At 37.7% G+C, this 15288-nt stretch overlaps 2 protein-coding genes across 2 annotated transcripts in view; both read left to right on the top strand.

The window, feature by feature from the left end:
- The first annotated feature begins 844 nt into the window (after nt 1–844).
- LOC128518574 (uncharacterized) lies at nt 845–6123 on the top strand. Its single transcript, XM_053491720.1, has 4 exons — nt 845–1068; nt 1195–1386; nt 4629–4852; nt 5424–6123. The coding sequence occupies exons 1-4, from the start codon at nt 1059–1061 to the stop codon at nt 5787–5789; spliced, it is 792 nt and encodes a 263-aa protein (XP_053347695.1). The 5' UTR covers nt 845–1058; the 3' UTR covers nt 5790–6123.
- Nucleotides 6124–12491: 6368 nt separating this feature from the next.
- LOC128518580 (uncharacterized) overlaps nt 12492–15288 on the top strand; it is a 31575-nt gene continuing 28778 nt past the window's right edge. The window contains exons 1-2 of the mRNA XM_053491734.1: nt 12492–12577; nt 12757–12948. Coding sequence (XP_053347709.1) covers nt 12568–12577; nt 12757–12948 — 202 coding nt within the window. The 5' untranslated portion in view covers nt 12492–12567. The remainder of the gene's footprint in view (nt 12578–12756; nt 12949–15288) is intronic.

Genomic DNA, 15288 nt, shown 5'->3' with positions numbered 1-15288 from the left:
TCGCTAAACTAGCTACTCGAGCTAACAGAAGCTGGCAATGAGCCAGAATCTGAGCACTTCGTTTGGGTGTGGTTTTACTTCTTCACGTCTCTGTGCATTCACCAGGAGTTTTTATAATGTGTTTTATATTTCCCAAAAATATGGGAAAAAAATTTGTTTCAAATACAAATATTTAAAATGCTTTCGCCAAAATATACAGTATCTCACTAAAGATATATAACATATGATATGATATTACAGAGCTGCTGGATGTTAGACACACGGCCCCTCCCCACCCTCCTCTTGAAGACGCCACACAGGTGCTCAATAGGGTTCAGGTCTGGAGACGGACTCGGCCGCTGACAAACACATGAACATGATGAATAGGTCATGTGACTCTGCGTGATTAAAGATGTACAGCTGTTATTACAGTACTTAGGGTGCACTTCATGTTTGTTGCCAAAACTTGTTATCCAAGTTTAATTTCTATAGTATTGTGCTTTAAGAAGATATGCTAAAAAGTTTGGTCAAATTAGATGGTGTACGTGTACATTTGATCAACCACAAGAAAAAAAATGCTGTGTTTTGCTGTTTTCAGAAATACTGTAATTTCACTTCCTGTTAAATACACAAGTATGTTGAAATATGTGTGTTAGTTCAAAACAGTACAGGAACGCAGAACAGGTCTTGTACTTTGGTCGACTTTTACCCAGTCGCTGTTCCACTGAAGCGCCGCACTCCACTTTTTTTTTGCATAACAAGCATATTCTTGTATACTGTATTTTACCATATTACCACATTTACAAATATAAAGTGAGCAAGTAAATAAAAAAAATAATCATCTTCAGGGTGAACACAGTATCTCCACAGCACAGCAGAGGTGGAGACTCATATCTATCTGTACACTGGTGTATTTATAAACATGTCATTTGCTTTCTGTTTCCTTTAATACACTTTATTTCCCAGTGCACGAGAGTGAAAGCAAAAGTATTCCTACGCTCATTATTCCTCCTGTTGTGCGCACACCATTTGCCTTCCACCAGTCTAGCTCCAGATTGTGTTATTTATCCGACTTCAAAATGACTCAAGGTACGTGTTCTTAATAAAATCTTCCTGCATTATATATATACAATTTTGTCTGATCCTGTTTAATTATTTACATCGTGATTAATAATCTAAACAAATCTTTAATTTTCTGATGCACTGTACTTCCAGGAATTGTTAGATATTTTGTTATGGTCCTTGGGAACACCATGGATTCCCACAAGACCTTTCTGGATCATCTCACCATTTCAACTAATTTTCGTGAAGTGTCTTTACTAAAGGATAGTGATGTCATTATTGCTTTTGTCCCGATTGTGTCTCGAGCTGGGACTGACATTTCGGCTGCAATGGAGAAGATTCCTGGTAAGTACAAACAGCTGTAAAATAATTACTGTAAATGATTTACTTATAATTATTGTTATTTTAGTAATAAATTCTAAATAATATAAAATGGCATGTTTGTTATCATTATTATTATTAAAAGAATTTCTCATATGGTTAACCAGAAGTGAGTGTGGTCTATAACGGAACTAATTAAAACTATGTCCAAGAAACAAACCCATTGTAAAAGACAGGGCTTCTGGAAATACAGGGTGGACCACAGAAAATCACGTCTCCAGCAATAGTTATGACAAGATGAGTTTATGTATGTACTGTTTTATTATAATGATTATAATTTTATCATCATTTATTTTAAATGGTTATGTTTATTGTTATAGGAGGCAGGCTATGTTTCCGTGTCCCACCCTGTATTTATAAATTAGGACTGAACAAAACTTTTGCATGAGTTATATTTTATTTAACTTTTATAAACATTTAACTCCAGGAAAACTTTCTATATTCTATTAATTGTGACTGAGTAATCAAGAAATACAGCTATGTCACAAACTGTTAGGTGTCGGACTGTGGGCATGGTGTTTAGGCATAGACGCAGAGGGGGATGATGGTGAAACAAAGTCTTTTAATTATAAACAAACAAGAACAAAGGAGGCTTAAACTTAAAACATACTATAAACAGAACTAATCAACGAATACATACACCGACTAGGGATTACACACTAATATACAATAAAGACAAGGGATACGAACCAAACACACTAAACAGCCTAGCGGACTAAACATAAGGGACTATACATACGAGGGGATGAACACACACAAGACAGACTTGGCTAGGCCTACTAGCTGTTATGCACATTAGCTGCTAAGCTAACTAGTAGCTAAACAGGCTCATAGCCAGAGACCCAAGGGGCGGACAGACTAGGTATGGAACAGACTAAGAACTCTAAAGGTTAGTGGCTAAGCAGGGGTTCGTTTCCCGTACAACGATGTAGCTCTTTGCTTAACCACCGTTGTACGATGCAACGTTGAAGAAAATAACTAACTAGTCACGACTGTTTCCCAACACCATAGTACCTGTGTCGCACTTTTTTCTCTTCGGCTCGCATTCAATGCGCTTTCGCAGTGACGTTACGTAGAAGTGGTGTAATAATGTGACGAACGCAACATTCATTATTTGTACAATAAAACATATATAGGCATACACAGTTTAAATGTGCTCTTTTCGAATAACAAAGTCTATAACTGTTAGTTATATTTCATTTGAACTCATTTTTATTTGGTATTGATACATAAGTACAATTGAAATAAAAAGAAATTATGGGTTTTGAAAATGCTGGGATTGTGTTGTGAACACCTGTTACCTATTTTGCTCAAGATCATTTACTATATAAATCCCTTTACATGAAGCCATGTTTTAATGAGAGTTGATGTGAAAAAATGACACGGAAACCACAATTTACTACGAAAAAGCTTGCAGTTCTTTTGGAGGAGGTGGGAAACAATCAAATCTTGCTTTTCTCCAAATTAAAAAACACAGTTACAAATTCTGACAAAAAAAAAACATGGAATGAAATGAAATGAAAAGAAACAAGTGGAGGGACTTTGCAAGTTTGACCAAACAAACAAGTCCAGTGGTGGCCTGAAACCCTCCAAAAGCTGCTATGTAATAGTTACTGCAATTCTCCACAATATTGCAGTCAAGAAAAATTTCCCACTTTTTAATGAGGAAGAGGGGGTCTTTCTGGTACTTCTGATGAGGATGATGATAATGATGATCCTTCGAACACATATCAAGTACATATATATACTGTATATCTGTATATATATATATAAAATATTTTTTTTTTTTAACCTATGAATAGTCCATATTCTACTTCTACTTCTGAGAGCACAACAAAGATACTCAGTTGAAAACTCACCTTTTCTTCGCACAAAGTCACCAAGGCTGTGTTCCAACCGGCATAAATAATGCTTTCGTAGGGCACTTCGAAGGGAGAATAATTGCGATGGTATCGCTGTTATATCGTTTCAAAGTGAATTTGTAATCAAAATAACCGAAAAATGAATAGCCTAATATCCGAGCACCAAAACATTAAGTTTTCCAAATCCCTCAAAGTGGTTGGGAATTTTTTTAGAAACCCAGCCGCGGCAGGAAACTATGCTTCTAACCACAGGTCGAAGGCTGTAGTTTCAACCATGTTAGTTTGCGACGCTGTTTGCGAATGTTCGTTTGAACTATGCTTTCGAGAAACACTGAATTGTTGAACTATGTTGGTAACGACGGAACTTGCGACCATAGTTGGCTAATGATGCTTTTGGGAAACGCACCCGTTTCCTGTATTTATACAGACTAAGAACTACACATGCAGAAGGTTACTCACACATGAGGGTAAACAAAAGGCTAATTCTCTTAGAGGCTAATCCTGCTAGGAGACACAGAGACAAAAGGCCAACTATAATTAAACAAACTAAAACCCACTTAACAGAACTCACATTAATGCTCGACCCAGTTTCCCAGAACAACCAGCTATTTATGAGCCACCTCGTTTGGGTGAGCACCCGCATCACCTGATCGAGGTGTGTAGGATTACAAATTTATAAAATGTTAAATCTAGCTTCCAACGTAATAGTATATAAACTGAACAAGTTATGTACATTGGGTTTTACATTTTAAGGTAAAGTTGGTGACATTCTAAGAAGATCAAGTCTTGTACCCCAGGTGTCAGAGACATTAACCTTTTGTCTTTATGTACTTCCTGACCACTGGGTAGGGTCCCAAAGTCAATGTGAATGCTAATCTCAAGGCCAGGCTATGCCTTTTGTCTCTATGAGAATGTAAAGGTTTGGGGGATACTGTCAGGCTGATTAGATTAGCACCTATGCATTTGAAAGCCACTGTTATGCTGATGAGATCAGGGCTGGGGAACTTCCGTTACCAGGCTGACTCCTGTAATAGACTATGCTTTGTTTAGATTGTCTCCACCTCTTTGTATCCCTCCCTCTTGTAAAGTATAAACTCTCCAGAGCTAAGTTGTTTTGGTCAGACTTCCTGCATCCTGCACAGCCAACCGAGCTATTGTTGGGGGACGTTGTTTTTTAAAGTAACTAATTACATTACAAAATTACTGTTTTTAAAAAGTAATCAGTTACATTACAGCGTTACTTTCTGATAAAAGTAACACACACACACACACACAATATAAAATGACCTGGCCTGGTGCACCCCTTTAAAGTGTCCTCTCTCTCTCTCTCTCTCTCTCTTTCAGAGGGGAAGCCTGTTGTTCTCGTGGTGCTCCACCACACTTTTGATCAGTATTACATCGCTCCAGACAGCAGACTCTGTGTAAAAAGGGAAGGAGTGTTTGCTGTAGATTGTCTCTATTATGAAGACCTGGGGTTACTGAGATGCCCGTGCAATGATGAAGCGATCAGAGCCGTGAGGGAGCACCTGAGACTCCAGGACTACTTTACTGATGACTTCAGAAATGTGGTGAGGAAAATACAGCCTTTATTTTTAATGTACATTTCTTTCCTTTTAGCTGATCAGGGCAAAGAAAGAGAAATAATACACCATAACAGCTTAACATACAACACATGGGTCGCATCCCACTGACCCGAAATTGGGTCAAACAGCACATCACACACTCAGACATGGCTGTTAAGCCGGTCAGATGTTCCTGGGCTTTTGCTTGTAATGAATAAAGCTATCTTTGTGTTGCTGTTATTAAATAAACAAAATAATAAAAACAAGCAAAGTTACACCACCCTTTCACTGACTGTCTATACTATAAGAGCATATCTCAAATATCTTTTTTTATAACACTTTACTCTTACAAAAAGTGGTATGTTAAGTGCACCATGGAAACAAAAGGTATAAAAAAATGTTGTTTCTCTGAAATATTTCTTTATATTTTATAATAGTTTATCTGTTTTTACGTGACTCAGACGATTTATACCAAAACATTCAAGTACACAAAATGAAAAAAATATATAAATAAAATAAAATAAAAAATGAGTGCTGAACTTATGAGTCACATTTTGTTTTTCTTTTTTTTTTGCAGGTGAATGGCAACAGTCACAGATGGATATTCCTTGTTGTGGGCGTTATTGTGGGTATTACTGGTGGTACTGGTTTGGGTATTACTGTGAGTCATTATCCAGATGTTGCAGGTCTGGGTGCTGTTGTAGGTATTCTTGTTGGGGCCGGTGTGGTAATCCCTAAGATTAATATCTGGGTAAAGTATGGAGATCGTCTGAACAATTACAGATGGACGTTGCTTGTTGTGGGTGACGTTCTGGGCATTATTGTGATGGTTATTGCTGTGAATACTGCTGCCAGTATTTGTACAGGTGTTTTTGTAGGACTTGGTGTAGGCGGTGTTGTGGTCATCATTATGTTTGTTATCTGGGATAAACATTACTCTTAAATTCATGGTTGATTTTTGTTTAACGTGTGTGTGTGTGTGAGTGAGACACTGAGAGAGAGGAAAACTTAAATAAAGATTATCACACTTTTCTTGCTTAATGCTGAAAATATTTATTTTAATAATTTAAAAAATGCTAAAAGTAAATATAATTATTTAATCATTATTATATAATATATATATTTGGAGAGAGGTGATACGTACTTCTACATTTCGATTGTGATTCGTATATTTTATTAATTTGTACATCTTAGTTTAATGAGTATAGCTCACAACTGTGTGTTTTACTGCCTGCAAAAAGTGTCTGCTTATGTAAATAAATAAAGAACCTGTCCAGGGGCCTGTTTCAGAAAGGAGGTTAAGTGAAAACTCAGAGTTTGGTAACCCTGAGATAAGAGAAAGTCTGAGTTTTCCGTTTCAAAAAGGCAGGTTTGTCAAACCCGAGAAAGCAGGGTAACTCAAGCCTGTTTCTGAAAGAGAGGTAACTATTACTCAGAGTCAGTTCCCATGGTAACTTACTCTGTGAACCTAACCTGGTCGGGAGCAGGTTTTATTCTCTGAACTCGGAGTTTCTGTCGGGTTCCTCCCCTTTTTTAAAGACGCAGCAGTATTTCGCCGTAGCCTTAGTCATTTATTGCCCACATTTCGGACACAAACCGAGAAGACAGTTAGGAGAATGGCTTGTCCTTTTTTGGAGGATCCCATAGATGAGGAGGCTGCCTTAATTCGAAGAGAATTACATTTACGTCGGGCAAGGATTTTGAGACCCAGAGTGGATTTTTTGTCTTTTTCCTGTACATTTTTGCTTGAACGTTACCGTTTTTCACCACCACAAAATAAATAAATAAATAAATGAAATAAACACAAGTCACAACACTTTATTTGGTCTTCTTTATTTCCTAAAAATTAAAAAAAAAAAAAAAAAAACTGGTAAATTTCTATATTCTTTATAAACTTTTATATAATCCACGAATCACAATACACCTTACCTGTAGCTTGTGTTTCAGGATCTCTATATCGGACTTTAGGATCTGTCAATCCAAGTATATCATTTCTTTATTGGGTTTTTTATTTGCTTAAGTAGATGCAGTCTATATAACTCCTTTACGGGTAACTGAAAATACAGTAGTTTAGGGTTACATCATGTTGTACATTGAATAAAACTCTGGAAATACACCAGAAATTAGGACACTTACAACTGCCAGGGGTTCTGATAAGACAGGAGGCTCCAAAACACAGATATTGCCATCAGAATCTATTGACACTAATTTAAAAATGAAAGATATATATAAGAAATATAAGAAAGATATATACAGGCACTTGTGTCCTGTGGAGTGACTGGCTCTGATGAACACCCTGCAGGAATTCCCTCAGCCACTGGCCTTCCAGTGTTCAAATTCAGGGCCATCTCCTCAGCATTTGTGAGTGGTGGTGGTGCAGGGAATCCCCCCCCTGTCTGGCGAGCCTCTGCCTTCTTTCTGTTGGCTGAAGAGACGTCAAATAAAACAAAAAAAGAGCACTGTATGAAAACAGCATTACACATGTATTGTCATGTACATACTAAATGTCATTTGTAAAGAAAAACTACATCCATCACATGCTCAAACCTTACCTGATTGAATTATGTTTTTATATTTCATTTTCAGCTGCTGCCATGTTCTTTTAATATCTACAGGATTGCACCTACATGACAATTACAATTAGATTCAATAACATTTAAAGTTTTACCTTTGATATAACTGCAAAAAAAAAAAAAAAAAATTAGCTTCAATTAACTGACCTTCAACAGGAACATGTACTATAACTAGAGTAATGGGATTATTACTTGTTCTAAAAATTATTTTTTAGTACTGCTAACATTCTAAAGGTTATATGTTGTATGCAGTCATATGCTATTCGTTTTTTCAAATTTGTTGTAGAAACTATGCAGTACCCTATTTTATGTAATTTAATGCAATTTTATCTGAAATTACTTTACAGTTATAGCCAGTTCCCAACATTTTCAAGTGAAAAGTCAATAAACGTCACACATTACTTATTATCTATTATACTGAATATTTAAATACTTTAAATGTAAACTTACGCATTAACTTGAGCAGCTATGTTTTCCCACGCTACCTGTCTCTGTTTCACCGATGCAGTGGTGTTTTTTTTTTTTTTTTTAAATATGTGCTCATATTTGCTGTAAGTTTGCATGAGCATATAAAGTTCAAGTTTTTTCTGCTGTTGCCATGGTGACTCGCAATATCTGCGCTCCATTGATAATGGCTTTTTATAGTCGCGGTGTACACGCTTAACTCTGAGTTAGTCCACTCTGAGTTGATTGACCTTACACAGATCAGCTGTTCTGAAACCGAAAACTCTGAGTTTTTAATCTCTGGGTCAATTAACTCAGAGTTCAAGTTTTAACTCCGAGTTGTTTGAACCTCCTTTCTGAAACAGGCCCCAGTAATGTGGTTTTAATTTATTAAAAATGTGTGTGATTGCACATTTCATGCATTGATTTATTTTACAGTTATTAATGCCATCACTACACTGTGTTCCAAATTATTATGCAAATTGGATGTAAGTGTCATAAACATTAAATGTTTAGTTTTAAAATTAAACCCATGGATGGTCTCGGGGCTCTTTGGATCACTAAAATGAATCTCAGACACCTGTGATAATTAGTTTGCCAGATGAGCCCAATTAAAGAAAAGGTACTAAAGGTTGTTCCATATTATCAAGCAGGCCAGAGGTTTCAAGCAATATGGGAAAGAAAAAGGATCTCTCTGCTGCCGAAAAGCGTCAAATAGTGCAATGGCTTGGACAAGGTATGAAAACATTAGATATTTCACAAAAACAGACAGGTTTGTGCATATGAAGGCAGAATAAGGAAGGTTTCTGCCAGACAAATTCATCGGATTAAGAGAGCAGCTGCTGAAATGCCATTACAAAGCAGCAAACAGGTAGCTGCTGGTGCCTCTGGAGTCCCGTAAACCTCGACTTGTAGGATCCTGCAGTTGTGCATAAACCTGTGCATAAACTATTCTCCCACCCCTAACCAATGCTCACAAGCAGAAACGGTTGCAGTGGGCCCAGGCATACATGAACACTAATTTTCAAACAGTCTTGTTTACTGATGAGTGTCGTGCAACCCTGGATGGTCCAGATGGATGTAGTAGTGGATGGTTGGTGGAAGGCCACCATGTCCCAACAAGGCTGCGGGGTCAACAATGAGGAGCCAGAGTTATGTTTTGGGCCAGAATGATGGGGAGAGAGCTGATAGGCCCCTGTAGGGTCCCTGAAGGTGTGAAAATGACCTCTGCAAAGTATATTGACTGACCACTTTCTTCCATTGTACAAAAAGAAGAACCGTGCCTTCAGTAACAAAATCATCTTCATGCATGACAATGCACTATCTCATGCTGCAAAGAATACCTCTGTGTCATTGGCTGCTTTGGGAATAAAAGATGAGAAACACATGGTGTGGCCACCATCCTCCCCTGACCTCATTGAGAACCTTTGGAGAATCCTCAAAAGATCTATGAGGGTGAGAGGCAGTTTGATTCAAAACAGCAGCTCTGGGTCTGGGAGGCTATTCTGACATCCCGCAAATAAATTCAAGCGGAAACTGTACAAAAACTCACAAGTTCAATGGATGCAAGAATTGTGAAGGTGATATCAAAGAAGAGGTCCTACAGTACTGTATTGTTGAAGGCAATCTCCATCCTTGATGTGCAGCAGGTGGTAGGCATTTCTGAGGTCCTATTTTGTGTACACTGTGACTCTTGGCAGGAGTTTAAATGCAGTAAACATGAGCGGAGCAGCCTAGTGGTTTCTGATGGTCATCTTGTTGAGGCTCCAGAAATCTATGCAAGGACGAAGGTTTTTTTTTTCCTTTCCACAAAAAAACAATAATTTTCTTTCTAAGGAAGCGGAAGGGCAAATGATTGCATGTATCCCTTCATGGTTTTGATCTTGGGTCCAGAGAGAGAGCCGACTCATCCCCCAGAGTGGACTGCTGCCTGGGAGCACGTCAGATGGAGCAGTGAGGAGCGAGGCTGGTTCATTTCTTCTTGTTAAACTTCTCTAAGTCATGATACATTAAAAGAAACTCAAAGTTTTAGATACTCAAGAGACCGAGGCGAAGGTGCTGAGAGTAAAGCCATACAGAACATTTACTTCTTAAAACATATATATTTTATATTATTTCAATCTGTGAAAAATAAATAGAAATATATATATTTAAAATAAAACATTAAGTGCATATGTGCATGAACAGGTAGGATGAATAAGTCTCTTCCACTGTTTAGTCCCAATTCCTTGAGGGAATAATCTGTTTTCCATCCATGGATCCATAGCAGCAGCTTTTCAGCAGCAAAGCTTCTTTCTCTCTCTCTCTCTCTCTCTCTCTCTCCAGTGAATTCGCTTTGCGTGCATGAGTTACAATTCACTGAACAGGAAAGATAAATTAGTTGGTTTTTCTGTTTAGTCCCAATCACTTGAATTCTCTTTGCATCGTGCGTGTGGAAAATGCTCTCACTTTCATTATAAAATATAGCCATGAGTTCCAGTGTTGTTTTTAATTATTTGCTTTCACAAAGCGTTTAAGTGATCTCACATCACGCTCATTTAGGATGTTGTTCCAATCATATTTCTTTAAAGATGATGATCCTACCCGTCATTCATTAAATGAGCAGCAGGGAGTGTCTTTTAATGCTAATAAATAAATAAACCTTGTTACTGTGTACATCTTTACTGTAACTTAATTAAAAATGCATAAGCAGATTTCATACATTTTGAAAATGTATTCATCATATTTCAAAACAGTTAACCCCTTTGTGTTCTTATATCATCTACCTCAACTTAAACGAGGCCTAAATAGTCCACCAGCCTGCGTTATAGACCACATTACTGTATATTAAACACCTGGGAACAATTACGGTATCTTACTCTCCATTGTTAATACAAGCTACAAGCTCCTCCTTTTAATATGAATAGAAATAAACAGAATAAATTGTAAATGGTTAGCTATGTACAGTACTTTTTAAAAAAATTTATTGTGACATTATGTTAAGGAATATTGTCAATTATAAAGTAAGTCTCCTACATATGAACATTTAAGTTACAAACTTTTAAAGATACCACTGTAACATGCATTAGCACATGTTCAATTGCAGAAGTTAGAGCACGGTCTGGCGTACATCTCAAGATGTCGGGAAACAAGCGCAAAACCAGTGGCGATGAAGCTGGTACTGCTAAGAAGCAGCAAGCAATAATGGAGGCAAAAAATGATTGAAAGAATGAAGCGAAGTAAAAAGATGTCAGATATTACTCGTTCTTTCAACAAGAATTGTTCAACCATTAACACAGATCTAAAGAACATGGACAAGATCATGGAACATGTTAGTTTTATACTGGGTATAACCAATCGTGTCAGTATTCTAGTACCTGGACAATGTTTCCTGAATACTAAACATATCACAGGCATGCTGTTATTCAGTACAACAGCACAACCTTGAGTCTGATTTATAATCAACAGATTATGAGCTAAACAGACCAATAGCTAAACATACTGGGATACCACAACATTAGGGACACAACAAACAATACTTACATAAAACTTAAAAAATACTAACACAACACTTTACGATACGGAATTAACTCCACACACACTGAAACACAGCGATCATACTTAAGACCTCTACACTACAGCCTTGGGACTTGCACACCGGTTACTGAGTAAAACAAAAACTAACAAAAAATACAAAACCAAAATGCCCACATAAGAGACAGTGAATACAAACAATGCTCGACCCAATTTCCCAGAATAAATAGCTATTTATAAGAGATATCAGCTACCTCGGTTCAGGTGAGCACCCGCATCACCTGCCCCAGGTGCCTTCTGGGAAACTGAGTCTACCAACCAAAACTACACAAACAAAACAGTGACCTCTAGTGGTGGCCCCTTAAACAATTGTTAGGGAGTCAAAGTGTTTTTTAAGATGAAATAACATAATATCAGATTTCATGTCTTGCTGAAAGCATTCCAAGAATGCAAATACTATACAAACTTTCGTCAGTTTTCAAATAAATGTAAAATACCTAAATATTTCTGTGTTCATTTAAAAATATATTTGTGGTTCTGTTTGCTTTGAAGAGCAGGAGATTACAGATGATAATTCAACTGGTCATAAAAAAACAAAAACAAATAAAAACCTCGTAAACAATGAGCTTTATACCGAAGGAATTAACAGATGATTAAAATAACATTTAACGACTCGCTAAACTAGTTTCTCTAGCTAACAAAAGGAACATATATTTCCCAAAAGGTATTGTAATCTAATATATTGTAATCTGACTTTGTAATCTGATATATATTAAATTACAATGATATAAACTGTATAAATACTGTACCTTTATATAAACTGTATACTGTATTGGTTCAAATCCCTATTATAATTACATATAGGTGGTTTATTTTCACAGATGTTATCTATATATGATTTATATTTAATCCTTGGTAAATACACCCCCACATGCAGAAATGTCAAAAAGGCCATGTCCAAAACAGTACAAAAATGCAATAACTTTCCGCTTTGAGACATTGACCATTGTTTAAAGAGCTACATAAATAAACTGAAATTGAACATTTTGCTTTCATGTTTCCCAGGAACACACCCTGCACACTAAAAGTGAAAGCAAAAGTATTCCTACGCTCATTATTCCACCCGTTGGGCACACATCATTTGCCTTCCACCAGTCTAGCTCCAAATTATGTAATTTATCCGACTTCAAAATGACTCAAGGTACGTGTTCTTAATAAAATCTTCCTGCATCATATTATATATAAATTTTGTCTGATCCTGTTAAATCATTTGCTGTGTGCATGAGACTTACATGTGTTCATCCACATTACATTAACTCATTATTTACATCGTGGTTAATGATTTAAAAAACTTTTTTTTCTGATGCACTGTACTTCCAGGAATTGTTAGATATTTTGTCATGGTCTTTGGGAACACCATGGATTCCCACAAGACATTTCTGAATCATCTCACAATTTCAACTAATCTTCGTGAAGTGTCTTTACTAAAGGATAGTGATGTCATTATTGCTTTTGTCCCGATTGTGTCTCGAGCTGGGACTGACATTTCAGCTGCAATGGAGAAGATTCCTGGTAAGTACAAACAGCTTTAAGAAATTTCTTATATGGATAACCAGAAGTATGTGTGGTCTATCCTGGAACATTGGATTTCTTTAATATTTTTCTTACAACTTTACCCAAGAAACTTTTATACAGATTGTAACAGTCAGGGCTTTGTGAAAATATTTATAAATTATGACAACAGAACATAACTTTTGCATATTTTATATTACATTAATTAACTTTTATGAATGTTTAACTTATATAAAAACTTTCTATTAATTGTGACTTTGTAATCAAGAAACTCAGCCTGTGGCACCGCTGAGGTGTTATCGAAGACCAGGATGCTTCAATAGCGGCCCTTAGCTCTTCTGCATTGTTCGGTCTCATGTCTCTCATCTTTCTCTTGTCAATGCCAAGGGTCATTCAGGTCAGGCGGGTTTGCTGGCCAATCAAGCACAGTAATCCCACGGTCATTAAACCAGGTTTTGGTGCCTTTGGCAGTCCTGCTGGAAAATGAAGTCAGCATCCCCATAAAGCTCAAAGGAAGCATAAAGTGTCCAAAATCTCCTGGTAGACGGCTGCGTTGATCCTGGACTTAATGAAGCACAGTGGACCAACACCAGCAGATGACATGGCTCCCCAAATCAACACAGACTGTGGAAACTTCACACTGGACTTCAAGCATTTTGCAGTGTGTGCCTCTCCATTCTTCCTCCAGACTCTTGGTCCTTGGTTTCCAAATGAGATGCAAAAGTTGCTCTCATCAGAAAAGAGGACTTTGGACCACTGAGCAACAGCCCAGAGGACTCATGTATCAACGCTGCGTACGCACAAAAACTTACGCCAGTTTTCACGCTCACGGTCGCATTTACTAACAGTGAAATTAACGTGAGAATGGGTGTTTTATTTTCATTGGCGACTCCTAGAGGCAATTTTGTAAAACTTGCACACTACAAAGTATCGCACCAACACATGTGAAAAACCTTGCTATTAATTTATAACTTGGGTTTTATAAATTTAAAAATGGGTTAATTGACGCAATATTTTTCTACCAATTATTTGATTTAGAACATATAAAAGCATTTGCAAATGTATACAACTCTTAGTCTATGGCAATGACAGTGTTGGCCTTATTAGAGGACATTGTCAGTGGCCGAATCCGAAGGAACGCGTTTTCAGGGATCACAGTGATTTTCTGGCCCACAATGATGACTGGCTTATTAGCCGTTTCAGATTTCCAAGAGCTATCCTCTTGGAGCTCTGTGCTGAGGTGGGTCCAAATTTGGAAAGAGAGACAGCGAGGAGCCACGCATTACCCGTTCCCTTACAGGTGCTGACAACGCTTGGTTTCCTGGCAACTGGTTCTTTCCAAAGGGAACTGGCAGACCGCTCGGGGTTAAGCCAGTCGTCTTTGAGCCGTGCAATGCCAGCTGTATGGGACGGGATCATCATATAAGGTTTCCATACCATGCAGTTGACCAGCCAAACATTAAAGCGCAATTTGCAGCGATCGCCGGTTTTCCTAATGTAATCGGAGCGATCGACTACACGCACACTGCTATAAAGGCGCCATCTGAAGACAAATTTGCATACGTGAATTGGAAACATTTCCAATTAATAAATGTGCAAATAATATGTGATGCTCAAATGTGGCTAACAAATATTGTGGCAAGGTGGCCTGGGTCAACCCATGATCACAAACAGCATGGTTGGGATGAGGCTCCAGGGTGGCAGGGTGCACGATGGGTGGCTTCTTGGTGAGTGATGTATTTAAAGAAGTTTTTTTTTATTTTGTTATTAATTCCGGAGGACTCACTTGCAAATAACAGTTTTTCTCCGGTCTTCCTCCGATAGGAGCACCTCCAATTCACATTCTGTGAAGTTTCTCTTCTTGCTTGTTTTTGCCATTGTTTTTTTGTTTGGTTTTGCCAAAGTGGAGTCAATAACATTTTTATACGGAGGAGGAGGCAGGGAGGGGTTTTGCGGTCACGTGGGATTTTGCGTACGCAGTGTTTCATACATCAGATTTTTTTTTACTGCGTACGCACATTTACAGCTTTGTCCCTATGCAATGTTTTAGTATGAATTCAATGCAAGTCTTTGTACATGAGGCCCCAGTTCTTTTTTTCTTTAGCCCAGGTAAGATGCCTCTGATGTTGTGTGTTGTTCAGGAGCAGCTTGACAAGAGGAATAGGACATTTGAAGCTCATGTCCAGGATCCGTCTGTGTATGGTGGCCCTTGATGCACCGACTCCAGCCTCAGTCCACTCCTAGTGAAAGTCCCCAACACTTTTGTAATGGCCTTTTCCTGACAATCCTCTCCAGGCTGTGGTCAACCCTACTGCTTGTGCACCTTTTTTCTTCCACACA

Source organism: Clarias gariepinus, chromosome 3 (genome assembly GCF_024256425.1).
Source record: "Clarias gariepinus isolate MV-2021 ecotype Netherlands chromosome 3, CGAR_prim_01v2, whole genome shotgun sequence".
Lineage (NCBI taxonomy): Eukaryota > Metazoa > Chordata > Actinopteri > Siluriformes > Clariidae > Clarias > Clarias gariepinus.
Note: the sequence above shows the minus strand (reverse complement) of the source record. Positions and strands in the feature narration are given on the sequence as shown.